The sequence below is a fragment of the Ochlerotatus camptorhynchus genome, unplaced genomic scaffold (assembly GCF_037179485.1).
Source record: "Ochlerotatus camptorhynchus isolate MF236.1 unplaced genomic scaffold, CSIRO-AGI_Acam_v1.1 ptg000081l, whole genome shotgun sequence".
NCBI lineage: Eukaryota > Metazoa > Arthropoda > Insecta > Diptera > Culicidae > Ochlerotatus > Ochlerotatus camptorhynchus.
The window spans coordinates 1,215,027-1,227,388 of record NW_027040571.1 but is presented as its reverse complement, the minus strand read 5'-3'; the positions used below and the strand labels follow the sequence as shown (position 1 = coordinate 1,227,388).

The following is a 12,362-nucleotide window of genomic DNA, read 5'->3' as shown; positions in this document are numbered from 1 at the left end:
TTAAATGCCACCCTTGAAATTTTTCAAGAAATTGTAGACCGGAAACGGCATTTCTGATGACGTATGAGACAAAGTTATTGCGAAAACTTCTGAAAAAAAAAATTAACTTCTGAAAAAAAAAAATAATCCAAAATGTGTTTTATTTATAAATTAAAATAAAACCGATGAAAACCTAAATATCACATATTGCTAAAAAAAAACTTATGCACTTTGACTATATGTTTTTAGTATTACTTCTACGTGAAGTCAACGATTTACATAGTTGAAGATGCTAATTTCAAATAACAGACTGTAGTGGTAATTTTTATACGATAGATGGAGTAGATGAAAGCATAGAGTTGATAGTTCCGTTAGAGTACGGCAGTGTGAAGATTGTATATAGATATTAGACAAGCGAGCTAGGACAACTTTTAAGGAAGGTACAAATCGGTTTTTTCATCTCTCTTTACCAAACTCTTCCTTTGGAGAGGGATGGTGAGGGGTGTCCCCCCCCCCCCCCGCCACCACTGGCAAAAAGAGATGAAAACCGACCCGCTCAAGTACCAACTGTGTGTTTGAAACAGTTCTACCGAGGACAGGTGTGACTGATCTGGGGGTTCAACTAGACTCATATCGATCATATTGAAAACAACGCGACAGTTGAGCTTTATTTCCACAGTTGCGAAGGATTTTTCAGACCCACATTGTTGGAAGTCATTGTACTGTGCACTTGTCCGTTCAATTTTGGAAAATGCGTCCATCGTTTGGCATCCTCAGCATGTCACGTGGTGCCTTTCGTCTGGCACTGAGAAACTTGCCGTGGAGTGATCCTGACAATTTGCCGGCATATCCTGATAGATGCCGGCTGTTGCGCTTAGACGCACTGGAACGACGACGGAAAGTACAGCAATCGTTGCTTGTTGCTAAGCTGTTGAATGGTCAAACTGATGCCCCGTACTGCTTGCAATGCTGAAATTTCGTGTGCCGAGCAGATCTCTTCAGAATTCAACGTTATTGCAACCAAGTTTTCACCAAACCTTTATTTGGGAACAACGAACCAATCTCAGCGTGTATTCGTGCGTTTACGGCTGTCGAAGAGTTTTTCTAGTTCAATATGCGAAAGAAGACATGCCGCGCAACTACCATAAACCGGACTAGTTCATGTTGATCTTCGTTAAGCTTCGTCAAGCTTCGTCTACAATTTGGACTTCTACATCAACACATGTCAGGCAGCCTTCAGGTTCAATTAGTTAAACTTGGTGAGTTCGTTCCGTTTTGTAAATTTTTATCTTTTCAAACCAGTAACGTTGGGAGATCATCTTTTTTTGGTGCGTTACTGGTATAAGATCCGCCACCGAACTCTAGTCGTGACAACTTCAAACTAGGGAATCAGGATTATCCAGTAATCAAACGATCACATTTTAGTTCTTGTTACTTTTTATGACTTGATAATAGTGACAAGACTCGGTAGTGACCACCGCTCCGTTATTCATTTTGTCTATATTGTATATTTTAAATCAAAAATATTGTTTATGTTCATAGATTTCACGTAATCCTTTCCCCTTTGTCCTTCTCATTTTCCTTTCCCTCTTCTCTATTCAGAAAGCGAGTTATGGCACTATAGCCATAAGTCATAAAAGGCTAGGACAAGAGTTAGTGCTCATGCCCTAACCGTCAGAAGAAAATGGAGCATCACTTAACCTTTCTAGTTTTGATGCTTCCAACGACCAACCAATCATATATTAACCAAAATCGGAACGTACGGTACGAGATGTCCACGTTTCATCCATTTATTGGATTCTGAAGCATCGTGTTTAAATCTTCGATTTAAACAGGCCCGATGTTTTCTGATTCATCGTGCCCCTTAAATGCTGCACAGTAGGCCTGGCCGTTTTGATATGTGTTACGCATCTTCGATGTGAAACATATTTCAAATAGACAAGAAAAATGATGTAGGTATACACACTAAGATTATTTCACCGAAATCTGTGAAATTTTACCGAAATCTGAACTGCTGAACGTTCGGTAAACAGTTCGGTGATTTTTCACAGATTTCTTGTAAATTTCTTGCTTTCAAGAACTGGCTGTGTTGGTGCTAGATTAGAGAAGAGAATAGTTTTACGAGTACAATGTTCCAACTGGATGTTTTGCAAATCGGATTAGGTCTGTGTTAAATTAGCTTTAATTTTATTTATTAAGACTAAACTGTCAGATGAATTATTTTAAATACAAATACACATAGAAATACAAATTACCCTTACAGGACCTTACCAAGTCGCCATTTTGTCTGGTCAGAGGCTCGACCAGGTGCACACGATCCGGCGTAGTAGACCTCAAACCTAGTGAAAATGGTGGTTCATCACCGGAAGTTGCGAAGGCTTCTCAAAAGGGAAACAGTGTTCCTGGGCTGCCCGAAGAAACAAAAACTGAATGACGAAGAATTTCAACAGGCATTTCCACAGGGCGAAGCAGGATCCTCTACAGGACCTTCCGAGACAAACCAGCCAATATAATAGATAAATGTGTCTAAACTGAAGAGGAGCAGAAAAACAGCTCCTTTGGATCTTTCGTAACGATATACAGGGTATCTCAAAATTAAGCATACACCTGAATAGGTCATTCTTTGAAAGACTGTGAATAGATATATTTTTGAAATCTTGTCTAATGAACAACTATTTATTGATTTATCAGTATAGCTTTGGACTTCATTGGCGGAGTATGTTGTGAGTTTGAGTAATTTCAGTAAAATGGTGGATTTACAACTTTTTTCATAGCAGGTGGATTTTAGTCAAATTAGCGGCATTTTAAACATCGTTATTATTTGTTTATTTGTTAATTTGCTTCTACATCAACATACTGGGTTAAGTCCTAATGATGGATTAAGCAATACTAGGAAATACAATATAGTCAAGAAGTAACGAGCTACAAAGGCCATGAAGTTCAACTTCATTTCTTATTCTTAAAAATATATCACGGAATCTCTGACGCAGCGTCTCGCGTGCCAAGTGAAAATCAAATAAGGAACCAACACGATTGAAAAGCCCATTGATAGCACCATACGAACTATAGTTTGTACGACGAAAAGGTATCCTCAGCATTGCATTGCGTTGTTACGGAGTGCTCGTGGTTGAACGTTAACGTCGATTTGTTGTAGAATAGAAGGAAAATCGATTCTGCCCTGTAGAATGTCTGCCACAAACAGGGCCTTGTCGTATCTCTTCGAGTCCACAAAAGATCCAGGTGAAATAACTGGCACCCACTTTCGTAGCTTGGAAGGCGATGAGGATCCCTCCAAGGCAATCGTCGAAGGGCAAACCAGATGAAACGTCGTTGAATTGACTCTACTCTTTGTACACTGTTTTGGTAATTGGGATTCCATACAGGGGAGCAGTATTCTAACACCGACCGGACGAGTACAGTAGATGTCCGTGAAACTTTTAGCTATCCTGAAAATGAAGCCGAGGGTTCTGGATGCCTTGTCGATCACTTACGAGATATGCTGGCTGTATGTGAGTCGACAATCTAAGATGACTCCCAGATCCTTAATGTGATTCACATGATGTACGTCAACGCCGCTCTTCCGTGAGAAAGTGATTACTGAACATTTTGTTGGATTTAAAACCATGCGGTTCAGTTGGCATCAATTAGCAAAAGCGTTGAGTTGGAGTTGGAGAAGGTGGCAGTCAGCGATGGCTCGAATTAGGAAATAGGTTTTCATGTCGTCTGCGAACGACAGTCGTGGACCGTCGCGGATGAAATTGACGACGTTGAAATACACAAGAAATATCAACGGGCCGAGGTGGCTACCTTGCAGAATACCCGAAGTGGCAGCCGGCAGGGAACGAAGGAGATCGGCAGTCGTCGATTGCAACTTCCAACTGACGATCAGATAGATAGGATGCGAACCATCGTAGGAGACTGCTGTTTATACCGAGCCTATTAAGTTTGGCAATCGCTATAGGATGGTTCAACTTGCCGAAGGCGGCTGATAGGTCTGTGTAGATGACATCTGTTTACATATGGTCTGTCATACTCTCCGTAATGTACGAGTTGAGACACAGAAAGTTGGAAGTAGTCGACCACCTTGCCATGAAACCGTGCTGGTCTTCGCTCAAGTGCTGCTTGAAGTGAGAAACTAATGGTTCCATAACGACCAACTCGAACAGTTTAGATATGGCACACAACGATGTGATGCCACAATAGATGTCGATGACCTCAGGAATTTGGTTGCCTTCAAGTGCAATAAATAAAAGAGCATAGTTTGGAACAGTCGTTATCAACGAAGAAACAGCCATAGACAAATGCGGAGCAGTATCCTGAGCGGTGACGAAGAAAAGGTCTAAGCTACGATTGTTCTCATTAACCACGTGGTTGATTTGCTTCAGAGTGGCGATTCTGTAATGATCCAACAACCCATGAATCGTTTTCGATAACTTTTGCCTTCAATACAGAGCCGATCACTATGAGAACGCCCCCACCAGTAGATTTGCGGCTGTTGTGCGGATTCCGATCGCATCGAAAAACCTCGTTTTCGGAACCAAACACTTGATTTGACAAAGTGCGAGTATCGAGCCAAGTCTCAGTGAGAGCAATCATCAGAGCAATGAAATCTTCAGGATTGTCATCAATCTTCTTTTAATCTACTCAGCAGAAATAACCCACCTTTGCCATTGCTAAATGAAATATTGTTTAAATCAAAAGCTTGCTCAATCGTCACAAGTTGTTTCACAAGTATTTGAGGATATTCTCTGAAAGTTTCAGCCTATTTTTTGTAGGTATTCTGATATATCTGGATATTTTTAAAGATAATTAGATAAATTGAACTATCTTAGAAATCACCATTTTGAAAATCATTTCCCATATTGGATCCACCATTGTGAAAATAAACCAACATCCAAGAATTTAAATGACAGAACTTCCCTAAGCTTCGGCAGGACTTCTCCGACCTTCGGTAGGCCTTCCCTGAGCTTCGACAGGAATTCCCTGAACTTCATCAGGACTTTCCTGATCTCCAAGAATTGAAATGGCACGATTTCCCTCAACTTTGGCAGGACTTCCCTGAAATTAGGCAGGACTTCCCTGAAATTAGGCAGGACTTCCTTGAAATTAGGCCAGGACTATTTTTTACCTTGATTTGTTTTCCGACGATCTTGTTTTCCGTGCTGAGCATCAATGCTACCGACGCCAGGGAGGCAGCTCTCACACCTGGACCCTACCTATGGAGCCATCAACTCATGAACCGGAGACCAACGGCTTTACTTCCCTACTTTAGGCGTGATCAGAGATGTTATGCCGCAGGACATCCCGGTGGCGCCGACTGGGATCGAACCCAGACCTGCTGGGGTGAGAGGTAATCACGCTTACCACTACATCACCAGTGCTGCTCAGGCAGGACTTTCCCGAAGTTTGACAGGTCTTCCCTAAACATTGACAGGGCTTCCCCCCATTGACAGGGTTCGGAAAAACTTCCCTGAAATTCGACAGAAATTCCCTGAACTTCGGAAAAACTTCTCTGAATTTCGGAAAAACTTCTCTGAACTTCGGCAGGACTTCCCTGAACTTCGGCAATACTTCCCTGAACTTCGGCAGTATTTCCCTGAACTTTATCAGGCCTTCTCTGAACTTCGGAAGGGCTTACCTGAACTTTGGCAGGACTTCTCAGAACTTTGGCAGGACTTCCCTGAACTTCATCAGGCCTTCCCTGAACTTTGAATCTTGGAATTAAGGCTGTTATTGCAGTAGTAGAATTATTATAATAATATAATAATATTGTATTTACGAATAAGATCAAAATTTCAATACTTACCAATTTGCTTATTTGCAATGCTTATTGGTATTGGTGCATTCTGAATTTGAGTGTGGTTTGAACGGGCGTGGAGTCAGTATCAACGGAAAAACATTAGCATTCACCTTAATACCCAGTGTCATCAACTATAAAAAACATTGTCATTTGAAAAGCTGTGCTTGTTTGAAAGAAATATAATTTTCTTATATACTGTGTGCATTATTATGTTGTTTTCCCTTTTTGCCCTTTCGATCATTAATCTACTTCCTAATTATTAGACCTTTTGTCCATTCGACCTCATGTAGCTCTTTGGATCATTCGACCTTTTGTCACCATTCGACGATTAGTCCATTTGACTTACCCTCTTTGACCCATTCGACTTTTTTCCCTTCTTTAATCCATTCGATATTTTGTCCATTAGACCTTTTGTCCATTCGATATTTTGTCCCTCTTTGAACCATTCGATCTTTTCTCCATTCGCGTTTTGTCCATTCGAACTTTTGTCCATTCAGTGGCGTCGGTGGTGTAGTGGTAAGCGTGATTACCTCTCACCACAGCAGGCCTGAGTTAAATCCCAGTCAGCGTCACCGGGATGTTCTGAGGTATAACATCTCTGATCACGCCACGGGAAATAAATACCAGGTGTGATGCTCAGCATGGAAAACAAGATCGACAGAAAACAAATCTAAGAAAAAAAAATTGTCCATTCCACCTATTGTCCATTCGAACTTTTGTTCATTCGACCTTTTGTCCATTCAACCTTTTGTCCATTGGAACTTTTGTCCATTCGACCTTTTGTTAATTCAACCTTTTGTCCATTGGAACTTTTGTCCATTCGGCACTTTGTCCATTCGACCTTTTGTCCCTCTTTTCATCATTCAACCTTTTTTCTCCCTTCACATAATTCGACCTTTTGTACCTTCAACCTTTCGTTTTTCGACCTTCTGTCATTCAAAGTTTTATCATTTGACATTTTGTCTTTCGACCAGCCGCTATTATCCTCGGATTAAGTACCGATCAAGAATATATAGCTGCTTTGACGTCAACATCAGAGTTAATCAACACGACTCTAAGCAAACATTTGGCAGATCATCCAAACAGGGTTGGAATTAAAAGTTAATCCACCAGGTTTTCAGACAATGTTTTTTCGGTCACTTAAATACACATGCACATATTGAATGTATAACCCAAAATGCGACATGCATACTTCTGTTGTTTTTCCATTTGCATAGTAGAAAATTAAATCTTCCGGGTTAAACGTCTAGGCATTGAGCATCGATGCTTCGGATTTAAGCTTTATAAAAAGTCCTTTTTCCTCCCCATCGCGAAAAGCAGCTTCCATTTCAACCAGGTCCACGTCTAGTGTTTTCACGAAATATACAGTTTCACCCAGGTTTGGTTTTTCACTTCCATTGCTGAACCTGAACTTGATGGTGTTCTTTATTTCTCGCACAACTTTTCAAATAGACCAATGTACATTTATCGATTCTCTTCATCGATTTTCTCTTTGGATCATTATAGCCGTGTAAAGGCATTTGCGGATATTTTTGACACCAGTTTGATGAAAGAAAATGTGATCCAACATCCAATAGGCAAAATACACAAGGAAACGTTTATGTAGCCGAGTAAGAAAGAGATAGTCGATGGAGAGAATCGATCATTTTCTTCTATTTGAAAAGTTGAGCGAGATTTCACACATATCGCATCTAACGGCAGCGTTAAAAGCGACCGAGCTGCTGGCAATCTAAGAGGAAGAGAAGACAATACGAGGGCGAAAACGTACCACTTTTCTGTCAAACGCAAACCAGCTCGTGATTGGCCGATTTGAAGTGCGTAAGATAGCGATAGAGATGAAAGAGTAAGAAGTAAGTTGTCTCCTCTTCCTCTTAGCTCGCAATGAACCATTCCAAAAAGGCTCATAATATCAATTTACATACCCCCTCTGCCCATAAACAACAATGTTACTAAAAATCCACTTATGAAACTTTTAGACATAATAGAAAAACATAATAAACCAACCAGGAGACTTTAATGTACATAATAAATTATGGAGCCCAAATCACCCTTATTGTCCAAGAGGTGAATTAATAGACCATTTACTTGAAAACAAGTACTTAGTTCTGCTTAATAACGGCTTCAGTACATTGATTAAACCACCACATTGATTAAATACACTCCCCTCAGCAATATATCTAACTTTTGCATCACCTTCAATACCCGAGCAGGAGAAAATAACTAATGAATACCTAATTCTGATCTGATTCCAAAATTTGGTATTGACCAGCATGACATAAGAGGTAAAATACCAAAGCATAATACCAAAAAATTACATGGAAAATACTTTTTAAATACCAAAAATTGATGTTTGGATTCCAAAATAATACCTGGGTGGTATTGTTTTGGTATTGCATTATCATAATTTGGTATTGGAATGGTATTGTGGGATCATTTTTTTGTATTATTTTTTGGTATTTTACCTCTTATGTCAAGCTCATCCACACCAATTTAGGGTATCGAGATATTCGTTGCTGCACGGGTAGCTTCAAATCAAAATGGACAGTATTAAATCAAGATTTTTTCAGTAATCACAAAATCATCAAAATAGAAATATAAAACTAAGCTCCCAATAATCAAACCAATGTAGAATTCTTTAACAAAAATCAAGCAGTAGAGGAAATAAATCAAATACAGTCGTAAATGATTAACACACCTTAAGATATTTCCCCAATAATAGAAGAACAAATGAATTGTTCAAAATATAGTTTACCATAGGAAAGGTTAAACGAATACCTAAACCTTGGTGGACTAAATAAATTGGGGAAATACTAAATAGAATCAAAAATCAAAACATTAAAGGAATTCAATATAAATCAAATAATCCAAAATTTAAAAGATTTTAAAGGAGAAAGAGCAATATTAAAGAGAAAAATAAGAAGCGAAAAGAGAAAAAGCTGGAAGGAACTAATTAACTCTATACATCCAGATATATCTCAGAAAGAGTTGTGGAATACAGTTAAGCTGATAGTAGGACGACGTCCATCTAAAAATAATTTAATATTACTAAACGACAAACAGTTAGCAACACAATTCATGCATCATAACTTCCCTACAATATCATTATAAATTAACTTTATTCCAAATACAACACAGCAGCAGATTAAAATAGATTTCAGAGATATAAGACCGATCATTTCTTCTAAAAAAAGATCATTCAACTCCAGTACCAGGTCTTCTCTCATTTTATACACTAAAACGTATCAATCTAAATTTACAAATATGAATCTCTGAGCTCTTGAATGAAGTTCTCAATTCAGGTAATATACCAGAAGAATGGAGAGCAATCAATATAGTACCTCTACTGAAGTCAGGTAAAGATCCGATTTTTTTTTCGTACAGACCATTAGCAATGATGTTACAGTTAAAAAGGAATTGAACGAGTGCATAACAGACAATAACATTCTTCCAGTTAATTCTTTTGAATTTAGAAAAAAAATAAATCAGCAATGCATTGCGCCAATTACTTGGTTTCTTTAGTAAAACAGACAAAAAGAGAAGGCCTGGTTATGGTTGTGACATTTCTAGATTTGTCAAAAGCTTTTGATAATGTCAATGTAGATAAACTCTTAGAAACGCTTCGAAAAGAAAATATCCCTAATCATATAATAAACAGGATATTCCATTGCCTTCGAAACAGGAAAACTATCTTATAATTTAATGGTGGTGCTGAAATTACACACATAACTAATAGTGTCCACTATCCTCTATTTTATTTAACCTATACACCAAAACTGTACATAACATAATTCAGGAAGACGGAAAATTGATACAATTTGCAGATGATTTCACGGCAGTATATGATTCAGTGTAGCAGTAGTATATAATTAAATGAATATATTTTTATCCAAATTAACAATAGAATTCAGGAAACTAAGATTTGAATTGAATCCACACAAATCAGCCACAATGCTTTTCAGAAATAAGTTTAACCCACACATAAATGTTAGAATCAATAAAACAACAGTACCTATAATAGAAAGTCATAAATTTTTGGGAATCCATTTAGATCACAAATTGTTATTCAATAAACACATTGAACAGACGGCTATCAAAGCAAAAAAGTAAATAAATATTCTTAAAATGAACTCCAACGTAAGTGAAACGTAGTGGAGGTCATCCTGAAGAGATGTTAAGGATAAGTAAAGCAATAGTAAGACCATACTTAGATTACGGAATCACATTAGTAGTCGCAGCTGCTAAAACCCATTTTTCAAAGCTAGAAACAGTTTATCTCTTAGCAATAAGGACTTCCATGAGACTATTGAAATTAATTCTGAATCATGTTGTTTTATATGAATCAGGTGAACCGTTAATGGTAAGAGAAGAAATCTTAGCTCTGAAAGAATTAACAAAAACATTATACTTTAAAAATAGTACAATAGTAAAAACTCTTTCAGACTTAATGCAACATAACTATCTGCCTAGACATACATCTTTTATAGAAAAGATCGCTTCAATCAATAATTTTCACTTCTATCAACTAGCTGACAATATGGAAATAGTATGTTAACTTACATTAGGAAATAAACTCAAGGTTAATGATGCAATAGATAAACTAAAAAAAGCAAATATTTTCAACATCAACATAAAGACAAATAGCTACAGATCTAATCCAGATAAACTACTAAAACACTTATAAGCTGTATACAGATGGCTCATTATTAAATAACCTTTAGCCAAAGATTAAAAACAGGTTTTAAAATTATGAATACTAAAATAGTAGCAATAATCAAAGCAATAGAATTCGCGGAAACCAAAAATATATAAGAAATTAGCTATTTTCTCAGATTCTAAGAGTGATTGCACATTATTAAACAACTCCAAAGAAATCGAAAATTATTTGATTAAACAGCTAATAAATATAGTTGAGAAATCATCGATAGAAACAGTCTCTATTCAATGGATTCCTGATCACATAGATTTAGTCGGTAATGACAGAGCGGATTATGCGGCCAAGCTTGGAACAACTCGAAACACTATAGAACAGATTAATTTTACCTTACAAGATTTGATTAATATTCTTAAGAATGAAACAGAAAGCATCTGGCAATACTCACAAATTTCATCGGAAAAAGACAAATTTCACTTTGAACATGCTAAACAAACTTCTTTGTCACCCTGGTTTACAAAAATGAGTTTTGAAACTTTAGACACTATCATGTTATCTCGCATCAGGTCGGGACACATGACAACAAAGTACAGACTAGCTACATGGAAATTAATTCCAAATGATCGTTTTGACCAATGTGACGTGACAGAGAACCTATGGCACATACTGTACGATTGTCCAAAATACCATTCGATAAGAACTAGGTTTCCAATTTTATGAAATAAGACTCCCATTCAATTAATTCTAGCCAAACAAAAAACATTAAGCAGAATATATGGCAATAGTAGAATACCTGAAAAGAATAAAACAGAATGTTTGAGTCTTAAGGATTAACTTTGAGTTTTGATAAAATACATATAAACTTATTCAATGGAATCTTAACATACTTGACTTGGCTTTATTGATCGATTGGTCTGAGCCAGATGACAGTTAGAATAAAAAAAATATTATTGCGGGATTTGGCAAGTGTCCAATGTAGATATGTTACGAGTCGAATTTGAGGAAAAATGGATAGATGTGACATGTAAGCTAGATTCCTCCAATTGTTTTGTTTTATATTTATTATCATAAAATTATTATAATTTACATGAAAATTATACTTAAAGAATCGATACACTCGACTAATGAATTTGATGCATGACGTTGATTGGATTGCAGTCGGTATCATTAAACGTACGTTGGATTTCCGTGTGATGATATTGACAATAATACCTCACATTGCAATTTCCATTTTATGCAAGTTTGATTTTTATGTGGCAACAATTAGCAGGAAATTTGTAACGTTTCTTCGATAATAAAACTTACAGGAAATTGTATAACAACTGAGTTCTCTTTCTCGACCGAGGAGAAATCGAATCAATCTCTAGTTTATATCTTACTAGTCACAAATCATGGTCGTAGGAGGAATCGTACATTAATTCCTTGTATGCAATAATGCTCTCCATCTGGTTGACGCTGAATTCTATTTCTCTACTGATCAGCAAGAGTTAGAGAAAGATTAGTTCACCGATATCATCTGGGTACGTTGCGAAATCGCCTTAACAGTCACGATACAATGTCAATTTCGCGTCTTAAATGCTAGAGAAGTACACAAGTCCCGCAATCGTTAGCTTTAGCGAGCTCCCCACGCCCTACGAATCAGATGGGCTCCCTTCTCGGCGATCATGATAATCGGAGCGTTGGTATTGCCGGACGTAACCTTTGGCATCACCGAAGCATCGATCACTCGTAGATTTCGAACTCCGTGGACGCGCAGCTCATGATCAACGACGGCCATTGGATCCCGCAGTGGTCCCATCTTGCAAGCACCGACCTGGTGATTTTCGGCCCCGGTGTTCTGTCGGACGGCACATTCCCAGTATTCCTAAAAAAAAAAAGAAACAAGAAGCCCAGTTAGTGTCCATTACCACACAATGCAAACTCGGAAAGTTA

The 12,362-nt window shown here is 37.7% G+C and overlaps 1 protein-coding gene across 1 annotated transcript in view; it reads right to left on the bottom strand.

Annotated features, from left to right (window-relative positions):
• Positions 1-11,472: 11,472 nt before the first annotated feature.
• The window catches only part of Gld (Glucose dehydrogenase), a 178,139-nt gene continuing 177,249 nt past the window's right edge, over positions 11,473-12,362 (bottom strand). Inside the window, exon 6 of the mRNA XM_065217882.1 lies at positions 11,473-12,294. Coding sequence (XP_065073954.1) covers positions 12,043-12,294 — 252 coding nt within the window. The 3' untranslated portion in view covers positions 11,473-12,042. The remainder of the gene's footprint in view (positions 12,295-12,362) is intronic.